At 42.6% G+C, this 26641-nt stretch overlaps 1 protein-coding gene and 1 non-coding gene across 10 annotated transcripts in view; one reads left to right on the top strand and one right to left on the bottom strand.

Moving 5' to 3' along the window:
• The window catches only part of NUP98 (nucleoporin 98 and 96 precursor), a 129402-nt gene that overhangs the window by 101446 nt on the left and 1315 nt on the right, over positions 1-26641 (bottom strand). For 8 of the 9 annotated variants that reach the window (XR_013404059.1, XR_013404060.1, XM_015115071.3 and 5 more), the window contains exons 2-7: positions 10943-11046; positions 8676-8777; positions 8393-8569; positions 5421-5560; positions 3179-3286; positions 1315-1495 (exon numbers count right to left, since the gene is read on the bottom strand). Coding sequence is in view for 7 of the 9 variants with exons in the window: in XM_015115071.3 (XP_014970557.3) it covers positions 1315-1495; positions 3179-3286; positions 5421-5560; positions 8393-8569; positions 8676-8777; positions 10943-11018 (784 nt within the window). In the remaining 2 variants the exon portion in view is untranslated. The remainder of the gene's footprint in view (positions 1-1314; positions 1496-3178; positions 3287-5420; positions 5561-8392; positions 8570-8675; positions 8778-10942; positions 11047-26641) is intronic. The other variant, XM_077963626.1, reaches the window with a different exon arrangement.
• On the top strand, positions 10290-10348 carry LOC114672504 (U7 small nuclear RNA). The gene has a single exon (XR_003722912.1). It is a non-coding gene; the product is annotated as a U7 small nuclear RNA (small nuclear RNA).

Genomic DNA, 26641 nt, shown 5'->3' with positions numbered 1-26641 from the left:
GGGTGCAGTGAGCTGTGATCACACCACTGCACTCCAGCATGGGCAATGAATAAGAACCTAAGACCCTGTCTCAAAAAGAGAAAAGAAAAAGTAGGTTAAACATTACTTAAATATGTATTTTTGTGTGTGTATGTGTATGTACATCTCTTCAGAAGGCTATGAAAAGCTCTAATTTTTGCTTTTCTATACAGAGGCAAACTGGTGGATGGAGAAAGTGTAGAAGCAAAGTATATAACCTCTGGTTAGTTTTCTGTATTTTGTGAACTTTGTATCATATATGTGCATTACTTTTGCAAAAGTAGTATTTTTGTAAAGTAAATTAGTCATCATCTTTAACTCCTCTTTCACATCCCACATTAAACCAATCCATCAGCAAATCCCATCAGTTCTATAATCAAACTGGGTCCAGAACCTCATCTTTTTTCTTTTCCATCCTTATTATTTTGAGACGGAGTCTTGCTCTGTCACCCAGGCTAGAGTGCAATGGCGTGATCTCAGATCACTGCAACCTCTGCCCCCCAGGCTCAAGCGATTCTCCTGCCTCAGCCTCCCAAGTAGCTGGGATTACAGGCACTTGCCACCATGTCCAACTAATTTTCATATTTTTAGTAGAGGCAGGGTTTTACCATGTTGGCCAGGCTAGTCTTGAACTCCTGACCTCAAGCAACCCACCTGCCTTGGCCTCCCAAAGTGCTAGGATTGCAGGCATAAGCCACCACACTTGGCCTCTTTTCCATCCTTGCCCAAGCCACTAACACCTCTCATGCTGATAATAGCTTTCTAAGTAATTTGTTTCTCCTCTTTCTTACCACCTACTCTCAATATAGGAGACTTCAGAATCATCCTTTACTCACAATCACATGACTTCTCTGTCTAAACAACTCTCAGGATTTCCTAAATCAAGTAAAAATTCAAGTCTTGATATTAGTCTACAAAGTTGTATAAAATATGGCCCCCATATCCAGTATTTTCCCTTGCCCTCTCTTCAAATGGCCAAAACTCAAGAGTTTTTAGACTCAGTTTCCACTAGCTGGAATGTTCTTCCCCCAGCAATCTGTACAACTTGCTCTTTCATCTTCTTCAGATACGTCACTGCTCAAACATCACCTTCTCACGTGAAGCATTCCTTAGTCATCTTCATCTTAAACTGTCTTTCTCCCTTTCCCCACATATATCCAGGCATTCCTTCCTATTCCTATGGTATCCCTGAATTATTATTTTTCTCCATAGCACTTAATCCAAAATGGCAATTATGTTTTAGTTTTAGTTATCTGTCTCTCCTCAATATAATCTAATATGATATCAAGTGCTTACTAGTTCCAAAGGCAGTTTTGTTCTGACCATATGCAAAGCCTGAATTAGTGGTGGAGGAACTGAAGAGTCCTGTTGCACTGGAAGTGGCTGGAGAAGACCCAAACAAGCCAGTTGTGGTACCTGCTCCCACCTGGTTCTGTGGGCCTTTCCTGTTAGCCTGATAATCCTCTAAACGAAGTTCCTGAAGGGAGGGAAAACATATTTCTAATCTTAACATGTAGCTAAAAATAATTATTTAGGAGGCTAAATACTTGAATTTAGTATTCAAGTTCTACTTTCACATAGGAACCATGACTAAAAGAGAGAAAACTAAGGAATGACATTATATCATTAAAGAAAAACATTTCCAACAAACACTAAAATTCATACCACAATTACTGTAAAACTACAAGCCAAAGAGTCAATCATATCTTAATCTGAGTTTTCTTTTACAAACAATACACTCTTTCGGTAAAATGTCATAAAATAATCCTAACTCTCCCTAGCCCTAAAATATAAAAATAAAATAAAAATTATAGTGAATTAAAAGATGCAGATTCTGTGGGGCAAAAAAATTAGAAAAAGAATAAAGTTTACCAATTTTGTCTCAAGTCAGTATGTTCCTGGCACAGCCCAATAAAGCAAGCATAGTTTGGTATGCAGAAGGAAGCAATCACTACAATTGGGAACGACTATCACAATGTACAGCAACCTACTACATAAGCAATAAGAATGAACAAACTAACTTCATGCAACAACATGGATGAGTATCTCAATGTTGAAAGACAGCCATTAAAAAGTACATAATGTGGCTGGGCGCTGCAGCTCATGCCTGTAACCCCAGCACTTTGGGAGGCCAAGGCGGACGGATCACAAAGCCAGGGTTCAAGAACAGCCTGGCCAACACAGCAAAATCCTGTCTCTACAAAAAAATCAAAAATTAGCCGGGCATAGTGGCGTGCAGCTGCAATCCCAGCTACTCCGGAGACTGAGGCAGGAGACTGCTTAAATCCGGGAGGCAGCGTTTATAGTGAGCTGAGATCACGCCACTGCACTCCAGCCTAGGCAACAGAGCAAGACTCCATCTCAAAAAAAAAAAAAATTTAGCTGGGTGTGGTGGCCCACACCTGTAATCCAAGCTACCAGGGAGGCTGAGGTGCAAGAATTGCTTGAACCTGGGACGCAGAAGTCATAGTGAGCCAAGATGCGCCACTGCACTCCAGCCTGGGTGACGGAGACACTGGCTCAAAAAAAAAAAAAAGAAAAACTTTTATTAAGCTGTATGACTTTGCATAATTTTACTAAAAACACCTTCATATGCATGCATACACATTGCCCAGCGTAACAGAAGCAACATCCAATCAGAACAGACGATTAGACTGGGCTCAGGGGCTCATGCCTGTTATCCCAGCACACTGGGAGGCCGAGGAAGAAAGATCACTTGAGCTCAGGAGTTTGAGACCGGCCTGAGCAACATAGTAAGACCTCATCTCTACAAAAAAATTTTTAAACATTAGCTGGGCATGGGGCACATGCCAGCAGTCCCAGCTATTTGAGAGGCTAAGGACATGAAGCCTGGGAAGCTGAGACTGCAATGAGCTGTGATTGTGTCACTGCATTCCAGCCTGGGCAAAAAAGCTCAAAAAAAAAAAAAAAAAAAAGACCATTGGGGTGCTATACCTTCACATATCCCTGAATATTATCCCTGCCTAAACAAGTAGATATCTAGAAATAATACTTGATTTTTAAAAATAATTCGGTTAATTTTTTACATAAACCCAAACTGAACCCCTCTATCCTAAAAATAATCAAAACCATTTTTAAAAGCTACATTCCAATAGAATCAAAAAGGTTAGACTGACATTCTGTATTGTATTTTACTGACCTCTAGTGACTTGCTTTCATATTCTTTCATAGCAGTAATACACTGGTGCTTGGTACTTATGTTAGTGCTAACTCCAGCTTTGACCATAGTATCTGTACCAGTTGGAGGCTGCAAAGAAATAAAGGCAAATTTGTAGGTCCGAGTTTTATACTGCTACTCTCTCAGACACAATTTCTCAACCACTGAACTCTAAAACTAGTCCTCCCAGGTCTTTTATACTGAGATGGTTTCAAGGGTGTTTGATTAAATATATTGCATTTCTGATCTCTCCCCACATCAAGATTATCTGAATAAATCAATCTTAGTAACAAAGTAATCACAAACCCAAGGATTAATCCCATAACCCAAGCCATCCAATTACATGCTGAAATACATGTAATACTATGCACAAGGAAAGTTTTACCCAATATATACATTTAAACCTCTATATCTAAGTTCTCCTTTCTATTCTGCCCTGTAATGTTGCATTAAAAAAATACAGAGGGCTGGGCACGGTGGCTCACGCCTGTAATCCTAGCACTCAGGGAGGCCGAGGCGGGTGGATCACAGGGTCAGGAGTTTGAGACCAGCCTGGCCAATATGGTGAAACCCTGTCTCTACTAAAAAATAAAAAAAACAACAATAAATTAGCCAGGCATGGTGGCACGCACCTGTAGTCTCAGCTACTCAGGAGGCTGAGGCAGGAGAATCGCTTGAATTTGGGAAGTGGAGGTTGCAGTGGGTCAAGATTGTGCCACTGCACTCTGGCCTGGGCAACAGAGTGAGACTCCATCTCAAAAAACAGCAACAACAACAACAACAACAAAAATATGGAAACCGACCAGGCGCAGTGGCTCACACCTGTAGTCCCAGCACTTTGGGAGGCCGAGGTGGGTGGATCGCTTGAGGTCAGGAGTTCAAGACCAGCCTGGCCAACATGGTGAAACCCTATCTCTACTAAAAATACAAAAATTAGCTTGGGTGGGTGCCTGTAATCCCAGCTACTTGGGAGGCTGAGGCAGGAGAATCACTTGAACCGAAGAGGCGGAGGTTGCAGTGAGCCAAGATTGCACCGCTGCACTCCAGTCTGACTGTCTTCAGAAAAAAAAAAAAAGAAATATGGAAACCTGTTTTTCCCCGATAACCTTACAAGGAAAAAGGCACAATAAGTCAAACTAATGATTCCTGCTTGTACTGCCAGTTTTCTCAACTATTGTGCTTTACAAAAGGCATCACACAGTATTTTTCACTATCGTTTATATTTTAACTTTAAATTCGAGGTTGTAAATTTAGTACTATGAATTAACCAATTTACCTGAGAAATTCTTCATTTTCTGGAGTATATTTTAACAAGTTTTATTTCTGCCCAAGATTTCCATTAGGCTAACTGCACTTCCAGCGTACCCTAAGAATCCCCCAAATATTTACATCAAGTGGTATTCCATATGTTTCTGTAAACAAAATCCTCCACTCTAGCCCTCCACTCAACCCCTCTCAAAAAAAAAACACACACACACACACAAAAACTTTATGGCCCCATTTAGCCATTTCATCAACAAAACCTGTATTTTTAATCTGGTACAGAATGTTGATGAGTTACTCTTATTTGCCACCTATTATTTCCATAAAGAATAGTTGACCAGGCCGGGCATGGTGGCTCACGCCTGTAATCCCAACACTTTGGGAGGCAGAGGTGGGCAGATCACCCGAGGTCAGGAGTTCAAGACCAGCCTGGCCACCACGGTGAAACACCATCTCTACTAAAACTACAAAAAAATTAGCTAGGTGTGGAGGTGGACTCCTGTAATCCCAGCTACTCGGGAGGCAGAGGCAGGAGAATCACTCGAACCCAAGAGGTGGAGGCTGCAGTGAGCTGAGATCACACCACCGCCCTCCAGCCTGGGCAACAACAGTGAAACTCCGTCTTAAAACAAAACAAAACAAACCAAACTAAACCAAACCAAACCAACAGCTGACCATTCAGAAGCAAATTTTTAACACAGTAAATTCAAATTCTACCTTATACCAGCTTATTATAAAATTTTATGAATACACATTTGATTGGGATGAGCCTAATTCAAATATACATCATAATCTAGATTTGCATTTCACAAGTTTCCCTGTCTACTATACAACTTGTTTTTAACACATTGTTCAGGAAGTGTCAAGCTAAGCTGGATGAGAAGCAATTTTACTATTCATCCTGCAAAGAAATATACATGCGGGAAAAAACATTCCACAAAGATTGGAAGAAAATACATACGTTAAATTTAATAGTAGTCCCAGTAGGAGCAGCTGTAAAACTACTTGGCCCAAAGAGGGAGCCAGATGTGCTGCCAAAAGGATTAGAGGTGGTATTTGTGGTTCCAAAGAGTCCTCCACTGCTAGTACTGGTTCCAAAATCTAAAAATAAGAAAAACGAGATGATAACAGTAAGAAATTTAAGAAATCTATAAGATGCCTTGGAATTGGGCTATGGCACTAGTGCCACAGTACTTTTTCACATTCTCAATTTTTTTTTTTAAGACAGGGTCTTGCTCTGTCTCCTAGGATGGAGTGCAGTGGTGCAATCACAGCTCACTGCAGCCTTGACCTCACAGGCTCAAGCAATACTCCTGCCTCAGTCTCCCAAGTAGCCGGGACCACAGGCATGCGCCGCCACACTCAGCTAATTTTTTTTTTTAAATTTTTGTAGAGAGTGCCTCTTGCCATGCTGCTCAGGCTAGTCTCAAATTGCTGGGCTCAAACAATCCTCCCACCTCAGCCTCCTAAAGTGCTGGGATTACAGGTGTGAGTCACTGCGCCTGGTCTCACATCCTGAAATTTTTTACCTTTCAAGTCTCCCAAGCAAATATATTCAAATAGAAATTATTTTTTTTCCTTTTTTTTTTTTTTTTTTGAGACTGAGTCTCGCTGTGTAGCCCAGGCTGGAGTGCAGTGGCGCGATCTCAGCTCACTGCAACCTCCGCCTCCCGGGTTGACGCCATTCTCCTGCCTCAGCCACCTGAGTAGCTGGGACTACTACTGGTTAGCCCGCCACCACGCCCGGCTAATTTTTTGTATTTTTTTTTTTTTCAGTAGAGACAAGGTTTCACTGTTGTTAGCCAGGATGGTCTTGATTTCCTGACCTCGTGATCCACCCACCTTTGCCTCCCAAAGTGCTGGGATTACAGGTATGGGCCACCGCGCCTGGCCCAAACAGAAATTTCATACAGAAAAATACATACTTCCAAACTCAACAACTTTCAAGTGAAACAAAGTCTGAATCCTTTGGTCAGGTAAGTGTCCATCAAGACCTAAGGTCACACTTGGAAGACAACTTAAAAGAAATACCTTGTTTCATCATAAATTTTATCTCATTTCTCCTTTTCTCGTTTAACTAGATGCTGAATGAACTTGTCTTTCTGAAAACATCTTGTCACAGACTTCAAGAGTGGTCACAGTACATTTTATTTACATACATTATGACATATACCTACACATAACCGAAAACTTTAGAATATACAAGTGGTCCTATTAGAGAAATCAAATATAGGTTAATGGAAAATTTCACCCCCTACAATTTCAGAAAAATTAGCAGTCACTGTCAATTACTTTACAGAAACTATTTAAAGAAATAGCAAATCCTTGGATTACTTTACGTTTCCAAAAAGCTGAGTTTAAAAAAAATTACACATAAATGAATTTAATTGTTGCTAAGGAATATATTGCTGAAAGTATCAGAGACTTCTGAAGAAGTTATGCCAGGTGCGGTGGCTCACACCTGTAATCCCAGCACTTTGGGAGGCCAAGGTGGATGGAACACGAGGGTCAGGAGTTTGAGACCACCCTGGTCAATATGGTGAAACCCCATCTCTACTAAAAATATAAAAATTAGCTAGGCATGACAGCGGGTGCCTGTAAGTCCCAACTACTCGGGAAGCTGAGGCAGGAGACTCGCTTGAACCGGGGAGGCAGAGGTTGCAGTGGTGAGCAGAGATCACGCCACTGCACTCCAGTCTGGGTAACAGATCGAGACTCCATCTCAAAAAAAAAGAGGTTATATATATGGTGCCAATTTACTAAGCAATAGAAATGTATTGCCAATATTTAGAATTAGTAACATCCTAATTACCACATTAAAAAGTACTACGATTTCTCACTGGCAAACTGTTACTACTTCTTTCTAAAACATGTCTTAATATATAGTTTAAAGCAAATAGGCACATTTCTTTTGATTTACTACTTTAGACTGTATTATATATTGTTATGGTTAAATATTTCAATGTTATACAAACAACTTTCCCTCTGGAAAATACTGATGGCTGGCTAACTATTCATTCTTCTTTTTTTTTTTTTTTTTTGAGACGGAGTCTCGCTCTGTCGCCCAGGCTGGAGTGCAGTGGCGCGATCTCGGCTCACTGCAAGCTCCGCCTCCTGGGTTTACGCCATTCTCCTACCTCAGCCTCCTGGGTAGCTGGGACTACAGGCGCCCGCCACCACGCCCGGCTAATTTTTTGTATTTTTGGTAGAGACGGGGTTTCACCGTGGTCTCGATCTCCTGACCTTGTGATCCGCCCGCCTCGGCCTCCCAAAGTGCTGGGATTACAGGCGTGAGCCACTGCGCCCGGCACTATTCATTCTTCTATACTCTTGTGCCAGGAATGGCATCATTTGATAAGGCATACCTGATGAACTAGCAGTGGTTGCCTCAAAGTATAGCGCTGTGTGGAGAAGTATCCCCCAAGACATGTTTGGACTTAAAGTGAAAAAAGCCATCAAATAAAAACATCTGCATGGACAAAGAATGGAGGAGTAACCATGTCATGTCCAATATGTCATTCCTGCTCTAGTCTCTTCATGCCAAATATAAAACAGAGACAAGAAGGTGCCTCTGCAGCACAATATGGCTGACTATAACATATTCCTCCTTGAAATTCTCCCATCTTAACATGAACTACACTACTCTGACCTGGCTTTTCACCCTTTCTCTGGCCATTCTACATCAGGAGGCTCTTCCTCTGCATATCCCTTAAGTAATAGTACTTCAAATTTCCATCCTTATAGAGATGTAGATGCTGTCTTCCTTTTCAGCCTATTAACCTTTTCAGTACATATTGAAGTTTTCCTCTTCCCATATTTTTGCCAATTAGCGGGAAAAGAGGGTAGATGAACATAGAAAAAAGGAGAAAAGACAACACATTCAATAAGCAAACCAAATTATTAGATGCAGAGCTCCAGCAATATCCTACTTACTCCCAAAGCCAGTTGGTTTATTTTGTGCAAAGGCATTGTTTTGGGATGAGAAAAGACTGGTCCCTGTGCTTGCAGTTCCAAACAAGGTATTTGCTGTTCCTGTTGATGTACCAAACCCAAAACCAGTGCTTGTGGAGGTAGCTGGCTGGCTAAATGAACTGGTTCCAAATAATCCTCCTGAGGAGATGGAGAAGGAGGGAAAAAGTTAAGTAGATCAGAGCCGCTAAGTCAATGCCTATACCAGCTACAAACAAACCAGTTATATCACAAATGAAGACCCTACCTGGTTTAGTCTGTGAATTTCCAAACAGGCCTCCAGTATTGTTGCTAGAACCAAATGCAGATGTTCCAAATGCCCCTCCACTAGTAGTGCCAAAGCCAGTATCTGCAAAAGCAAAATCCAGATTAAATTAGAATTTAGAATAAAATCTGCATAAGATGACCAAATGAAAAGGCATTTTAATATTTCTTAAACTTCTGAATTTGAACTACTAGCCTAATTGAAAACATTTTTTCAAACTCCCATCAGAGTATGAATTACAGAGTAAAAACCAAGACACAGACATTTTATTCATTGTCCCCAGGGTAAGTATGAAAATTTGAAGTCAAAAGGAGTGACTTTTCAATAAAAGTTACAGATGTTCATAGGTTAAAAAAATAAAAAAAGTGCTGGCCGGGCACAGTGGCTCACACCTGTAATCCCAGCATTCTGGGAGGCCAAGGCAGACGAATCATTTGAGGTCAGGAGTTCAAGACCAGCCTGACCAACATGGTGAAATCCCGCCTCTACTAAAAATTCAAAAAAATTAGTGACACTCCATAGTCACTGAGATAAATGGTCTTTCATCAGGGGAACACATCAGAACAACCTGGGAAGCTTTTTCAAAATACGCACGTCCAGGTTGCAACTCCAGAAATTCTAATTCTATAATTTTTGATGAGATACGTATTTTGAATAAAACTTCCAAAGGTGACTGTGACGGGCACTTTTAGTTAAAAACCACAGACATGGATCTAGAGTTCTCTAAAAACGAGGTCAGGAGCCACTTAAGAAAACTTCCTTGCCAGGCGCGGTGGCTCACGCCTGTAATTCCAGTACTTTGGGAGGCCGAGGTGAGCGGATCACGAGGTCAGGAGATCGAGACCATGCTGGTTAACACGGTGAAACCCCGTCTCTACTTAAAATACAAAAAAAAAAAAAAAATTAGCCGGGCCTGGTGGTGGGCGCCTATAGTCCCAGCTACGCGGGAGGCTGAGGCAGGAGAACTGCTTGAACCCAGGAGGCAGAAGTTGCAGTGAGCCGAGATCGCGCCACTGCACTCCATCCTGGGTGACCGAGTGAGACTCCACCTCAAAAAAAAAAAAAAAAAAAAAAACCAACTTCCTCTATTATTAATTTTATTAGGTATGATAGAGGCTTGTTAGTTATGCTTCTTAAAGAATCCTTAGCCCAGTGCCATGGCTTATGCTTGTAATCCCCTCGCTTTAGCAGGCTTAAGCAGGAGAACTGCTTGAACCCAGGAGGTGGAGGTTACAGCGAGCTGAGAAAAATGAGCCAGGCATGGTGGTGTGCAACTGTGGTCCCAGCTACTTAGGAGGCTGAGGTATGAGGATTGCTTGGGTCTGGGAGGTTGAGGCTGTAGTGAACCATGATACTGCCAATGCACTCCAGCCTCAGTGAAAGTGCAGGATCCTATCTCAAAAAATAAATAAATTTCATCAATTAGAGAAAGTTTCTGGGATTTAAAATATTCTGTTAAGATGCTCTCCTCTCCCTGGAAATAAAGAGATAAAAACAAGACTGGGAAAATGCTCATTGTTAAAGTTGGGATATAAGTACACAAGAGTTCATTATACCATTCTTTCCAGCCTTGGATGAGTATAAACATTTTTAACAAAGTGTCACAGTTCTTTTAGAATTTGTCTAGCAGGGTTCCCGGTTTTTACTGGAAAAAAAAAAAAATTTTTTGGGGGGGGGGCTTTCTGGTAAAAAAAAAAAAAAAAAATCTCCAAAAAAAAAGTTTAAATGTAAATAAGGATTGCTACAGGCAATTAGTCATATACGATATTGTATAAGACATTAGTCATGTACAATACTGGGTAGGAAGGGAGTTAGATCTCAGGAGGGTTGATGGGGATTAGACACTTCCACATTTTAACATTTCTGTGACATTTGAATGTCACATCATGTTCACAGGGTAAATTCCAGGGCAGTTATTTCATAACTGCATTTTAGACTTCAACATTAAAAGAATTATTTTCTGGTCTGAAAATCAGTAACAAATTATAACTTTCTGTTAAACAAAATAATGCAAATATTTTAAGTATCTTCTACTGATGATCAGAAGAAGGCCATGAAAACTTAGAATTTATTTCTACTTCCTTAAACACTGTTAAAGAGATCTTATCCTAGTTATTTTTTCAAGATGACTTTGCTATAAATACGAAAGTATAAATAAAATTCCCACCTAAAGCTTATCAGAGTGGATTTGTTCTTAGTAAGAAGAGAGTAATTAAGGTTTCCCCCTCTTATCCTTTTTAAAAACTTACTCTGTCCAAATGTTGAAGTTGTGCCAAAGCCACCTGTGCCACCCCCAAAGGGTGTTCCAAATGATTTGTTAAACATCTTCAAAATGAGTCTTTGTTTCAGAAAGCTGGGAAAAAGAAAACATTATCACTCTCTTAAAGACCACAAAATGGAATGTAATTGTTTTAGAAAATCTATCATTCCACAAACTTAGGCCTATTCAAACTATCGTATACACTCTCATTCAATATCCTCAAACTGTATGATAAAATAAACCTTGTAAAATGATCCTTAATCTACAACGTTCGAGCCGAACAGTAAGGTTAAACTTCATAATTTGAGGTAAAACTTTAGATCCCAACATTAACCATCCATTTAAAATAATGTTTTCAATCTTTTTTTTTTTTTTTTTACCTAAGTCCCCTTTTTAATCAGTAAGTATTTCAGATGTACAAGGCAAGGTGTTTGTATGATCCACCTAGGAGGTTATGAATCATACCCATCAAAAATTATAACCACAGTCTGTTACCCCAACCACCTAAAAAGCTAACATTTTTGTCAGGTTTTCTTTTTTTTTTTTTTTTTTTTGAAATGGAATGGTATGCAGTGGCTCACTACAACCTCCTCCTCCTGGGTTCAAGTTATTCTCCAGCCTCAGTCTCAGAGTAACTGGGATTACAGGCATGTGTCTAATTATTTGCATTTTTAGTAAGACAGGGTTTCACCATGTTGGCCAGGCTGGTCTTAAACTCCTCATCTCAAGTGGTCCACCAACCTGGGCCTCCCAAAGTGCTGGGATTACAGGCATGAGCCACCGCACCCGGACAAGACTTTATTTTCCATAGTTTGCATTACAAAGTTTATTTTTCCCCTATCTTCGAGGGATATAAAACATGATAATAGTAAATGTTTTTCAAATTATGCATGCCCTGCCTTCCATCTCTAAATCCCAGAGATTCTGGTACCCTGATATTCTCTATGAGATTACGTTTTAAGACTATTCTCTATGGTCCCCTACTTATCTATCTTCTACTTCTAAGATTACAGAAAACCTTTGATGAAAATCCCTCACCTCTGGCCAGGCACAGTGGCTCAACCTCTAATCCTGGCAGCTCGGGGGGCTGAAGCTGGCTGATTGCTTGAGTCCAGGAATTCGAGACTAGCCTGGGCAACATGGTGAAGCCCTGTCTCTACAAAAAATCAAAGTTGGACTGGTGTGGTGACAGAGGACTGTAGTCCCAATTACTTGGTTGGCTGAGGTGGGAGGATTGCTTGAGCCCAGGAGATGGAGGTTGCCGTGAGCCATGATCCTGCCACTTCCCTCCAGCAAAGGTGATAGGGTGAGACCCTGTCTCAAAAACAAACAAAAAAACCCTTACCTTGGCCAGGCGCAGTGGCTCACACCTGTAATCCCAGCACTTTGGGAGGCCAAGGCGGGTGGATCACCTGAGCTCAGGAGTTCGAGACCAGCCTGGTCAACACAGTGAAAGCCGGTCTCTACTAATAGTACAAAAATTAGCCAGGTGTGGTGGTGCATGCCTGTAATCCCAGCTACTTGGGAGGCTGAGGCAGGAGAACTGCTTGAACCTGGAAGGCAGAGGTTGCAGTGAGCTGAGATTGCACCACTGTACTCCAGCATGGGTGACAAGAGCGAAACTCTGTCTCAAAAACAAAAACAAAAACAAAAACCCTCACCTCATATAAATTATTTCACTCCTGTATCCAAACTATGCACCTGGTTATTTAATGAACTGGACCAAACTGTTCCAAGAACGACTACAAAGAAAAGTTTGGTTACCCCCCAATCTGAATAAAAATAGCTGTCTAGTTTACTCAAAAGAGCTTCCCCCCTCCATAAATTTTCCTTAAATTTAGATGCCTGCTACCTCTTTTTTTTTTTTTTTTTTTTGAGACGGAGTCTCGCTCTGTCGCCCAGGCTGGAGTGCAGTGGCGCGATCTCGGCTCACTGCAAGCTCCACCTCCCGGGTTCACGCCATTCTCCTGCCTCAGCCTCCCGAGTAGCTGGGACTACAGGCGCCCACAACCGCGCCCGGCTAATTTTTTGTATTTTTAGTAGAGACGGGGTTTCACCGTGGTCTCGATCTCCTGACCTTGTGATCCGCCCGCCTCGGCCTCCCAAAGTGCTGGGATTACAGGCGTGAGCCACCGCGCCCGGCCGATGCCTGCTACCTCTTATCTGCCAGTAGACAATAGGTTAATAAGTAAACTACTTTCAGTATAAAAACTCTGAAAACAGCCAATCATGCTTATCTGGATTTTGTGACAGGTATGATGATTTTTCTATTATAGCCACACAATGTATGTAGAGTAATCTTTTCTTCTAGGAAACTCACGCCGTGTTCATATAATAGAATTAAATATTACATTTTGAGGTCTTCCCCAAATTCTAGTGTCCCACTAACACTTCTAGTCGCTCTAATACCCAAACTTTTTGCGCAACATTGAAAAAGATAAGGCTGTTCCTTAAATAAATGATGCTTTACAGAAATATTCTCTCTCCTAAAATTCCCTAGGAAAAAAAATTAAATAGTTATTTATCTCAATATCCAAAAATTGAGTAACTCCTTCGATTAAACAAAGCTCACTAAAACCAGTGGTTCTAGAGGGCCACATCAGAATTAGGTGGCAAGCTTTTCAAAATACAAACTCTGGCCAGTTACAGTGGCTCACATCTGTAGATCCCAATGCTTTGGGAAGCTGAGGCAGGAAGGTCTGTTTAAAGCCAGACCAGCTTGGACAACAGACCAGCTTGGACAACACGTCTCTATTAAAAAAATAAAACAAAATGCAAACGAGGCATGGTGGTGCATACCTGTATGCAGCACCAGCTACTAGTGAGGTTGAAGCTAGAGAATCACTTTAGCCCAGGAGTTCAGGCCTGCAGCAAGCTACGAATGGTGCCACTGCACTCCAGCAAGCAAGCAAACAAACAAAAATACAAATTGCCAGGCTCCATTCTAGAAATACTGAACCAAAATGTCTAGGGCTGGGGTACAGACATTTGCATTCAGAAAAAGTTCAAGTTACTCTAAAGCACACCCTTGGCCGGGTGCAGTGGCTCATGCCTGTAATTCCAACACTCTGGGAGGCAGAGGCAGGCGGGTCACCTGAGGCCAGGAGTTTGAGACCAGCCTGGCCAACATGGTGAAACCCTGCCTCTACTGAAAATACAAAAACTAGTCGGGCGTGGTGGTGGCACCTGTAGTCCCAGCTACTCAGGAGGCTGAGACAGGAGAATTGCTTGAACCCTGGAGGTAGAGCTTGCAATGAGCTGAGACCGTGCCACTGCACTCCAGCCTGGGCAACAGAGTGAGCCTCCGTCTCAAAAAATACAAATGAACAAAATAAAAAAATAAAATAAGGTTATGGCAAAAAACGATGGATTTTTGGCTTCTCATGAAAAACCTGATAATTAACCAAACTATGACTAAAATCACTTCATGTCAATGACAGGCTGGAGCTTAGTAGCAATTCCCTCTATTTACCTCTCTTCTGTGAGAGCATGCACTCTCCAAAGTGCCACAATACCCACCCAATATCACTCATTTACATCAACTGCCTGGTTCCCGTGGGTTTTCAGTTTGTGACTACTGACAAAATCAGAGAAAGAACATGTAGCATTTTACTTCCTCTATTAACAATAAGGCTGGATGCAGTGGCTCACGCCTGTAATTCCAGCGCTTTGGGAGGCCAAGGTGGGCAGATCACTTGAGGCCAAGAGTTTGAGACCAGCTTGGCCAACATGGCAAAACCCCATCTCTACTAAAAATACACAACTCAGCTGATAGCAGTGGTGCACACCTGTAATCCCAGCTACTTGGGTGGCTGAGGCAGGAGAATCGCTTGAACTCAGGAAGTGGAGGTTGCAGTTAGTTGAGATCACGCCACTGCAGTACAGTCTAGGCAACACAGTGAGACTCTGTCTCAACAAACAAATAACAGAAGAACTAGATAATACAGATATTTGTATTAACTATTTTCCACTCCATTTAGATTTTACTCCAAAAATGTAGTAAAATCCATTAAAAAAAAAAAGTAATCCTAGAGACAGAAATAAACCCATTAAAGTTTAAAGGCATATCACACTTAAGCCCTTATCCTTTCAAATATGTTAAACTGGCCCAAGCTGAAACCTCCCCCAGGAAGAAATACAAGATAACATTTGAGTTCTTACAATGTCCCAGGCACTGTTCTAAATGCTGTTTATGAATTATCTCATGTAAACTTCCCAAGAATCCAATGATGTAGGTATTTTTATCTCTATTTTACAAGGATGAAATTAAGGCACAAGAATCTATTTGCCCAAGACAAAGCTATTGTTGACCCCAGCGTGGCCGATGCTTCTAGAATCTAGAGCCTACAGCTCCTAGAGAAAGAACACTGCTAATTAAAGGGAAATGACCTTGCATTCACTATCAACGAGGAACCTACAAAACCAACATTTGGCACCACAGATCCAGCACTATCAGGAAAAGACACTTCTCTGGCAAATATGTGAGTTCTAGTTACCAGAAATAATCTCTTTCATGGAGTAAGGATAATGTATAAGGCATACATACCCATGGCAAAGATGAAATTTACAACAAAGATTAACTTTTCTCCTTTTTTTCTTTATGAACGGACTTATACCCGTTGCAGTTTTTTCTTTTTGGTATATTTAAAAAGAAAAAAGAAAAATGAAATTGTGTTACATAGAAAAGAGAACTTTAACTTTACCCTTAATTTTACTCTGTTCTCTATGCTCAAAAATCTCCTAATTCAGATTCTCAGATACAAGAAGTATACCTTATAATACACATCAGTAGTCCAATCAATGGACAAATATTCTGACACTGTCCAAAGTGAAGTTCTATAAACTGACATACTGCTTTACACATCTAACTTTTATGATCTCTGTAACTCTGGGTACAATAACAAAATTCAGTTTTCTACCCAGAAAAGTGGTGGATATCCTGAAATGTGGTCAAAACAAAACAAACAACTCCAGGCAACTGTCAACTTTAAGACTATCTGAAAGACGCATATATGCACGCTTCCCAAGACATTTCCAATTTGCTGCTAACTCCAGACACAAATGGTAAGTAGTTTTTCCTCTCCACTTCATTAAGCTCCTTTGTATCAAAGCCAGCAAAGAGCAAAAACAATAAATGTGTGTTAGATGAATGGATTAGTATAGTACTTCCCACTTGACAAAGCATTTTTTCATACGTCCTCTCATCTAATCTTCACGAAAATACCAAGAGGCAGGGATTATCACACACAGTCAAACTGAATGAAAATTTTTGCCCTAGACAAGAGGGCTGGGAAAGGAGGCTGGGTGGAATTCCAGGAAGAAGAGATTAATTAGCCTAATGTAACCTAATAACATATCCCAACAAAACTATCTGGAACCTTCTGTTTTACGGTATCCTCCCTAGGATAGATCTTTGATCAAGCCATTCCCTTGGTTAGAACATCATATCCTCTATAAGGCTAGGCATGGTGGCTCACGTCTGTAATCCCAGCACTTTGGGAGGCCGAGGTGGGTGGATCACCTGAGGTCAGGGGTTCGAGACCAGCCTGGCCAATATGGAGAAACCCCGTCTCTACTAAAAATACAAAAATTAGCCAGAAGCGGTGGTGCATGCCTGTAATCCCAGCTACTCGGGAGACTGAGGCAAGAGTCGCTTGAACCCGGGAGGCGGAGGTTGCAGTGAGTCAAGATCACACCACTGCATTCCAGCCTGGATAACAGAGCAACACTCTGTCTCAAACAAAAAAAGAACACCATACCCTCTCTAAAAATCATCTCCTTTTCTTCCTAAAAATTGTTGCTCAAGCCTCACCTGCTTTCACAAGACTGTCGCACACCCTTAAACTCTTTATTACTATAAAAACACTTCAAAGGCCAGGAGCAGTGGCTCATGTCTGTGATCCTAGCACTCTGGGAGGCTCAGGCGGGCAGATCACGAGGTCAAGAGATTGAGACCATCCTGGCCAAACCCCGTCTCTACTGAAAATACAAAAATTAGCTGGGCATGGCGGTGCGTGCCTCTAGTCCCAGCTACTTGGGAGGCTGAGGCAGGAGAATCACTTGAATCCAGGAGGCAGAGGTGGCAGTGAGCCGAGATCGGGCCACTGCACTTCAGCCTGGTGACAGAGTCAGACTCCATCTCAAAAAAAATAAAACTAGGCCGGGCGCGGTGGCTCAAGCCTGTAATCCCAGCACTTTGGGAGGCCGAGACGGGCGGATCACAAGGTCAGGAGATCGAGACCATCCTGGCTAACACGGTGAAACCCCGTCTCTACTAAAAACACAAAAAATTAGCCGGGCGAGGTGGCGGCGCCTGTGGTCCCAGCTACTCGGGAGGCTGAGGCAGGAGAATGGCGTGAACCCGGGAGGCGGAGCTTGCAGTGAGCTGAGATCTGGCCACTGCACTCCAGCCTGGGCGACAGAGCGAGACTCCGTCTCAAAAAAAAATAAAAAATAAAAAAAAAAATAAAACTACTTTACTTCCCCTCCTCCTTTCCAACACTGATTACGTAAATTAGTATCACTCAGCTGCTTTTAGTTATGCAATATATTTGTTATTATACCTGCCACCTGAGTGTTTTACCTGGTTGCTGCTCTGGGTTAAAAAAAAGTCTTGACTTTGCTCACTGGGTGTAAATTAATTTTAAATAGTCCATAGTATCTTACATAGCTCCTTCCTAACAGCACTGAGCAGCATTTTTTCCATTCCCTTAACATAACCCTAATCATTTTAGAGTGAAGAGTGTATTAGCTTTGGTGTGAGACATCTGTGTTTAAATCTCTGTCACTCGGCTAGGTGCGGTGGCTCACGCCTGTAATCCCAGCACTTTGGGAGGCCAAGGCTGGTGGATCACCTGAGTTCAGGAGTTCGAGACCAGCCTGGCCAACATGGTGAAACCCCGTCTCTACTAATAATACAAAAATTAGCCTGCACGCTACTCAAGAGGCTGAGGCAGGAGAATTACTTGAACCCGGGAGGCGGAGGTTGCTGTTGAGCCCAGATGATGCAACTGCACTCCAACCTGGGTGACAAGAGTGAAACTGTTTCCAAAAACAAATAAATAAATGTATAAAATAAAAGAATCTATACCTAACTATTAAGAATCACTGTATAAGGCTGGGCACAGTGGCTCACACATGTAATCCCACCACTTTGGGAGGCCCAAAGTGGGCCGATCACCTGAGGTCGGGAGTTCAAGACCAGCCTGAGGAACATGGAGAAACCCCATCTCTACTAGAAATACATAATTAGCCGGTTGTGGTGGCGCATGCCTTCATCCCAGCTATTCAGAAGGCTGAGGCAGGAGAATCGCTTGAACCCAGGAGACAGAGATTGCAGTGAGGTAACAAGAGTGAAAAATCCTGTCAGTTACCATTGTTGTGACTCTTAAAATCTAAAATTAGTTCAAATTAAAAAGTTAAAAAAATAAAAAATTCCTCTGCCACTTGCTACTGTGTAAGTCATAATATTCAATCTCTCGGACCTCAATTTCTACATCTGAACAATAGGGACTGTACAGCTTACACCAAAAGACTGGTAGGAGCACAAAGTTGCCTCATACTAGAGCTCCTCAAAAGCAGCATTTGGTTTAGTTTTTCAACTGATACTTTACAGGTATTTATAATTTAAAAAGTGTAATAAATGTCCCCTCACTTTAAACTTTGGTTCATCAATGGCTAGCTAGAATGCCATAATTTCTTATTTCTCCATGCTTAAGTGTCATCCACTGATCACTTAGCACAAGTATAAAGCACCACTGCAAACAAAAACAAATCCCATCCCTGTATAAACACAATATATTGAGATTACTATGATCACTCAATCTCTTCCATCGATCTCACATCTTTATTCTCAACTATCCATCTTTTTAATTTACAAATTCATTTACCTATTTCTGTTTTCTTTTTGGTTTTTGTTTTGAGACGAGGTCTCACTCTGTTGCCCAGGCTGGAATGCAGTGGCATGATCATGGCTCACTGCAGCCTGGACCTCCTGGGTTTAAGTGATCCTCCCACTTTAGCCTCCCAAGTAGCTGAGACCACAGGTATGTGCCACTATGTTGCCCAGGCTCGTCTCTAACTGCTGGACTCAAGCCATCTTCCTGCTTTGGCCTCCTAAAGAGCAGGGATTACAGGTGGTGAGTCCTGTGCCAGGCCCATTTACCTCTTTTTCTTTTTTTTTTTTTTTTGAGACACAGTCTTGCTCCGTTGACAGGCTGGAGTGCAGTGGCGTGATCTCGGCTCACTGCAACCTCTGCCTCCTGGGTTCAAGCGATTTCCCTGCCTCAGCCTCCCGAAAAGATGGGACTACAGGCACCCTCCACCACACCTGGTTAATTTTTTGTATTTTAGTAGAGATGGGGTTTCACCACATTGGCCAGGATGGTCTCTATCTCCTGATCTCGTGATCTGCCTGCCTCAGCCTCCCAAAGTGCTGGGATTACAGGCGTGAGCCATCGCACCTGGCCCCATTTACCTATCAAGAAGGTTAAGTGTGCAAATACTAGTAAGCTCTGTGTCAAAGGAAGTAAAATTAAACAAAGATGTGAAGTGATGAGTGACTATAACATTTATGGAGGATGAACTGGTCCCTTCGTGAACAGACCAGCCCTAATTCAGGTGCTCAATTCTCCCCTCGACCAATGATTTTTAAATATTTTTTAGCTATGAAACCCGACATATAAAACAGACATAAGCAGAAACTGCTCTGGCTGAAGTGAAGAGGGAGTAGGTACAGTAGAACACCATCAGCTCTGCCCCATGAAGCAGCTTAGGCCTCTATGAACCAATGTGAAATATTGTTCGAGATTAGTGGTTCTCAAAGTGTTATCCAAAGATGCCTAAAAGTCTCCAACACTTCTTCCAGAGGTTCCATGAAATCAAAACATTTTCGCAATAAAACTAAGACACTTTGCCCTTCTTCTTTACTGTTCTGACCTCTGTGCTGAGGTGCAATATCAATGGTGTGTAAAAATGCTGGAAACTCAGCATGAATCAAAGCAACAACCCAAATAGTGCTGAACTAACATGGAATTCTTCACTGTTACCCATTTACTGTGGGCGGCAAGCCACCTAGGTGCCGAGGCAAGAGATTGAGGGCATGAGCTGTTCCAGTATAATAAAATATATAAAATAAGAATAGTTATACTAGATACAGGTAATAGATATGATTATGTATGAATATCATTAGTCATTAGCTTGTAGCAATTATTCTTTACTCCAATATTATACTAGTCCTTGCTCTATAATTATAACTGAAGAAAAACCAGGCCATAAGAGCTGATGGGACATAGTGAGAAGTGACCAGAAGACAAGAGTGCGAGCCTTCTGTCAAGCCCGGACAGGGCCACCAGAGGGCTCCTTGGGTCTAGCGGTAATGCCGGCGTCTGGGAAGATGCCTGCTGCCAGGCGGACCGTGGTCCAGCGGTAGCGTCAGTGTCAAGGAAAAACATCCGCTACTTAGCAGACCAGGAAAGGGAGTCTCCCTTTGGCCAGGAGTTCAGAGAAGACTACTCCTCCATCTCTTGTGGTGTCTGCAGTTATCCGGAGGCCTACCCGTCTCCCTGTGATGCTGTGCTTCAGTGGTCATGCTCCTAGTCTGCCTTCATGTTCCATCCTGTACACCTGGCTCTGCCTTTTAGATAACAGTAGCAAATTAGTGAAAGTACTGAAAGTCTCTGACATGCAGAAATAATGGCGTAAGCTGTGTCTCTCTCTCTCTCCTCTCTGCCTCAGCTGCCAGGCAGGGAAGGAACTCCCCTCACCGTCCAGTGGACACATGACCCATGTGACCCTACCCTACCTATCATTGGAGGTGGCTCTCACTCCTTACCCTGCCCCTTTGTCTTGTATCCAATAAATATCAGCACAGTCTGGCATTCGGAGCCACTACCAGTCTCCACGTCTTGGTGGTAGTGGTCCCCCAGGCCCAGCTGTTTTTCATCTCTTTGTCTTGTCTTTATTCCTACAGTCTCTCATCTCCACACACAGGGAGAAAAACCCACCGACCCTGTGGGGCTGGACCCCACAATTTACAATACAAAAAATTCCACTTTCACTTAAGAGGGTCCTTAATGAAGCAGTAAAAATTATTAGTTCTATTATTTCTCAACACTACAGCACACTTCTTTTAATTCGATACTGGAAAATACTCAAAAACTTCTGCATACTCAAATACAAAGGATATCAAGGGGCAAACCACCTGTAATTACTTCTGAAAGCTAAATGAAGTTGTTTTTCTCATGGAACACCATTTTAATCCCCCCCCCACTTTCTTTCTTTCTTTCTGAGACAGAGTCTCGCTCTGTCACCCAGGCTGGAGTACAGTGGTGCGATCTTGGCTCACTGCAACCTCTGCCTCCCAGGTTCACGCCATTCTCCTGCCTTGACCTCCCGAGTAGCTGGGATTACAGGCGCCCGCCACCACGCCCGGCTAACTTTCTGTATTTTTAGTAGAGACGGGTTTTCACCTTGTTAGCCAGGATGGTCTTGATCTCCTGACCTTGTGATCCGCCCGCCTCAGCCTCCCAAGCGCTGGGATTACAGGTGTGAGCCACCGTGCCCAGCCCACCATTTTAACTTCAAAGAATGATTGACAAACTATGGCTATTAAGATTTGGTACTGGCCGGGCATGGTGGCTAATACCTGTAATCCTAGCACTTTGGGAGGCCAAGGCGGGGGTGGATCACTTGAGGTCAGGAGTTCACAACCAGCCTGGCCAACATGATGAAACCTCGTCTCTACTAAAAATACAAAGAATTAGCCAGGCATGGTGGTGAACGCCTGTAATCCCAGCTACTTGTGAGGCGGAGACAGGAGAATCACTGGAACCCAGCAGGCGGAGGTTGCAGTGAGCTGAGATCCTACCATTGTACTCCAGGCTGGAGGAAAGAGCAAGACTTCGTCTCAAAAAAAAAAAAAAAAAAAAGAAAAAGACAGGCTGGGCACGGTGGCTCACGCCTATAATCCCAGCACTTTGGGAGGCCGAGGCGGGCAGATCACGAGGTCAGGAGTTCAAGACCAGCTTGACCAACATGATGAAACCCTGCCTCTACTAAAAATACAAAAATTAGCCATGTGTGGCAGCACCCGCCTGTAATCCCAACTACTCAGGAGGCTGAGGCAGGAGAATTGCTTGAACCCAGGAGGCGAGGTTGCAGTGAGCCGAGATCACGCCACTGCACTCCAGCCTAGGTGACAGAGTGAGACTCCATCTAAAAAAATAAAAAAAGAGTTGATACAAAAATTAGAATTCTAAAAACAGGTATTCACCACTATCAGGTTGTAAGCTTCTCAATTCTTAAAACGACTTATTTGATGAGATGGGTGGAAACAGAAACAATTGTATAATTAAATTTGTCAACATTTGGAAGATCTGGGCTGGGCCAATGGGGCTCATGCCTGTAATCCCAGCTCTTTAGGAGGCTGAGACGGGAAGATCACTTGAGGTCAGGAGTTCCAGACCAGCCATGGCCAACATGTTGAAACACCGTCTCTACAAAAAATACAAAAATTAGCTGGGTGTGGTGGTGCACACCTGTAGTCCCAGCTACTCAGGAGGCTGAGGCATGAGAACTGCTTGAACCTGGAATGCAGAGGTTACAGTGAGTCAAGATTGTGCCACGACACTCCAGCCCAGGTGACAAAGTGAGACTCTGTCTCAAAAACAAAAAAATAAAAAATAATAAAAAAAGGAAGATCTGCGTAACTCAGTAAATCAGTATTTCCAAATGACCAACGCATCATGTTATAAAATCATAGAAGTGTAAAGATCCATTCAAAGTACAATACAGACCAATGGTTTTTAATACAACAGAGTACAAAAGTTCAATGACACAGTTTCAGATTCCATACTACAATGACCCTTCAAAAAGGTATGAGGCCAGGCGCTGTGGCTCACGTCTGAAATCCTAGCACTTTGGGAGGCCAAGGTGGGCGGATCACTTGAGGCCAGGAGTTCAAACCCAACATGGCAAAACCCCGTCTCTACTAAAAATACAAAAAACTAGCCTGGCGTGGTGATGTGTGCCTGTAGTCCCAGCTACTCAGGAGGCTGAGGCAGGAGAATCGCTTGAACCTGGGAGGCGGAGGTTGGAGTAGGCTGAGATAGTGCTACTGCACTCCAGCTTGGGCAACAGAGCAAGACTCCATCCCAAAAAAACAAATAAAAAGGTTTGAGTGCAGTGTCAAAGAACAGTTAGAATTATTTGAAAAGCCTATCAAAATACTCCTCCCTTTTCCAATTATGCATCTGTATGAGGCTAGATTTTCTTCATATACTTCAACCAAAACAACATATCATGTGTCAGAATGCAAAGATTGTTACATCTAGTGGTCTTTTTTTTTTTTAATGAAATGGAGTCCTGCTCTGTTGCCTAGGATGGAGCACAGTGGTGTAATCTGGGCTCACTGCAACCTCTGCCTCCCGGGTTCAAGCGATTCTCTGCCTCAGCCTCCCAAGTAGCTGGGACTACAGGTGCATATCACTGTGCCCAACTAATTTTTGTATTTTCAGTAGGATGGGGTTTCACCATGTTGGTGAGGCTGGTTTCAAACTCCTAACCTTGTGATCCACCTGCTTCAGCCTCCCAAAGTGCTGGGACTACAGGTGGTGAGCCACCACGCCTGGCCAGCTATCACTGTATTTTTAAGAATTTTTCTTTCCTTACTGAAAAAAAAACTGCAAGTATTTCCCATTACACTGAATTAAGTACAAATTCTTCAATGTGGTAATTATGGCTGGGCATGGTGGCTTACGTCTGTAATCCCAGCACTTTGGGAGGCCGAAGCGGGTGGATTGCTTGAGGTCAGGAGTTCCAGATCAGCCTGGCCAACATGGTGAAACCTTGTCTCTACTAAAAATACAAAATTAGCTGGGCGTGGTGGCACGCACCTGTAATCCAGCTACTTGGGAGGCTGAGGCAAGAGAATTGCTTGAACCCAGGAGGCAGAGGCTGCAGTGAGCCAAGATCACGAAATTGTACCATTGCACTCCAGCATGGATGACAAGAGCGAAACTCCATCTCAAGGGAAAAAAAAAAAAAAAAAAGAAAGTTAAAGAGTTTTTCATGAAGTCAGCCGTGGTGGCTCATGCCTGTAATCCCAGCACTTTGGGAGGTCGAGGCGGGCTGACCACGAGGTCAGGAAATCAAGACCATCCTGGGTAACACAGTGAAAACCCGTCTCTACTAAAAATACAAAAAATTAGCCAGGCGTGGTGGCGGGCGCCTGTAGTCCCAGCTACGTGGGAGGCTGAGGCAGGAGACTGCCGTGAACCCGGGAGGCGGAGCTTGCAGTGAGCTGAGATTGCGCCACTGCACTCCATCTGGGCGACAGAGCGAGACTCTGTCTCAAAAAAAAAAAAAAAAGTTTTTCGCGGATATTTTAACAAAATGTAATGCAAACAAATGCCAAGCCAAAGTGTTATTTTAATAATACATTTGAAAAGTTTTCACTAGAGTAGTAGTCGCAATAAAGGGCAATTGTGACAATTTCTTCAGACATTCCCGATTGTTAAAACCTGCAGAGGTTGTGTTATGGGTATCTGATGGGTAGAGGTAGGAATGTCGCTAAATATCCTACAATATACAACAGAGGCCCCACGATAATTATCTGGCCCAAAGTCTCAAAAGTTCCAAAGCTGAGAAACCTTTCTCTAGAGCCATACTGTGCCAAATACTTAGGGTCAATTTCAAACAAAAAGAATGCACCAAGTTCTCAGGAAACGTTTACCTACCTTGCCTCTAATATGTACTGTTTTTTGTTTCGTTTTCTTTTTTCTTGAGTCAGAGTCTCGCTGTCACCTAGGCTGGAGTGCAGTGGCACATCTCAGCTCACTGCAACAGATGCTCACTGCAACCTCCGCCTCCCGAGTTCAAGCAATTCTCCTCCCTCAGCCTACCGAGTAGCTGGGACTACAGACGCATGACGCCAAGCCTAGCGAATTTTTTTTTGTTTTTTTTTAAGTAGAGACGGGGTTTCACCGTGTTGCCCAGGCGGGTCTCGAACTCCTGAGCTCAGGCAATCCACCCGACTCGGCCTCCCAAAGTGCTAGGATTACAGGTGTGAGCCACCGCACCTGGCCTTTGTTTTGTTTTGAGACAGGGCCTCACACGGTTTCCCAGGTTGGAACTGCAATCACAGCACTGCAGTTCCAACTCAATCTCCCGGGCTTGGCGATTCTCTGATTTCAGCCTACCGAGTAGTTCGAGTACAGGTGCAAGCCACCACACCTGGATAATTTTTGTATTTTTCAGAGACAGGGTTTCCCCATGTTGCCCAGGCTAGTCTTCAACTTCTGGGCTCAAGCAATCCACCTGCCTCGACCTTCAAGGTGCTGGGATTACAGGAGTGAGTCACCATGCTCGGCCAATACTTATCGTCAAATCTCTGAATTTCTTATTCCCCTAACCTTTCAACAAATTGCATAACTGCATATAGTCTCATTATTGGAAATTAAACATTTGTACCATCATTCTTTACTTTCCAGGTTAACTACCACCACATAAATCATATTACAAGAAAATAATAACTAATTTTTTCAAAGCTGTACATTTCGTTCCTTAAAAATTCTGCTTGCTCTATCTAGAACCTAGTAGACATAAACAAAGTCAGGTACCAGCTAGACGCAGTGGCTCATGCCTGTAATCTCAGCACTTTGGGAGGCTGAGGTGGGGGGCGGCTTGAGCCCAGGATTCAATACCAGCCTGGGCAACATAGCAAAACCCCGTCTCAACCAAAAAAATACAAAAAAAATTAGCTGGGTATGGTGGTGCACACCTGAGGTCCCAGCTACTTGGGAGGCTGAGGTGGGAGGACTGCTTGAGCCCAGGAGGTTGAGGCTGCTGTGAACCGAGACTGCACCACTGCACTCCAGCCTGGGTGACAGAGTGAGACCCTATCTCATTAAATAAACAAACAAATAAATGTCAGGTACCAAAGTATCCTATAACACATAAACAGCAAAAACCATCTTATCTGGGCCCCATATTTCAGGAGCCTCTCTCTATTGACTACTGCTAGGTAAAACTCCTCCATATTTGTCTATTCATTCAAGTAAACACACTTACTGAGGGCCTACTACATGGCAAGCAACTGGACAACAAAGATAAGATGAAAATATTTACCAGCCTAATAAAAAAACAGCTAAAATAAAAATATGTTCTATAAATACAAGTATCAAATAAGTGTTATGGAAGCTTGCAGAGGAGAGAATGCCAAGAACAGCTTCCCAGTAAAGGGTGATGCTTGAACTGAGAAAATGTCATGGAAAACATACCCTGTTCACACTTTACTATTTAGACTACGGTTCTCTTCTGCACTACTAGTTTTGAGTTTATGCTTTGTCATCTAAACAAGAGCAAAGTAACAATCTTACTGATACGAACAGAACCAAGTGTCAACTAATTCAATTTCATCAAATCTGAAGAGTCAAAAATAATAATTTTACCCAAGTATTTCCCAGTACCTTTATCCTGTCCAACCTCTAGTTTTGGTTTTTAAATACCCTAACTTCCTTCACCAGGTAAACATACTGTAACCCAGTTAACTCGAGTTTCTTCTTGAATTTTGTTTCTTCTTGAATTTATAAGACCGTCACAGGGAATGATCACGGCTCTTTTCTTTCTTTATTCCAGTTAGCTTCTTCCTCCAAAACGGAGTTTTATTTCCTCACCTTATTCTACTATA

This window comes from Macaca mulatta, chromosome 14 (genome assembly GCF_049350105.2).
Source record: "Macaca mulatta isolate MMU2019108-1 chromosome 14, T2T-MMU8v2.0, whole genome shotgun sequence".
NCBI lineage: Eukaryota > Metazoa > Chordata > Mammalia > Primates > Cercopithecidae > Macaca > Macaca mulatta.
This window is presented reverse-complemented; position numbering and strand designations above follow the sequence as displayed.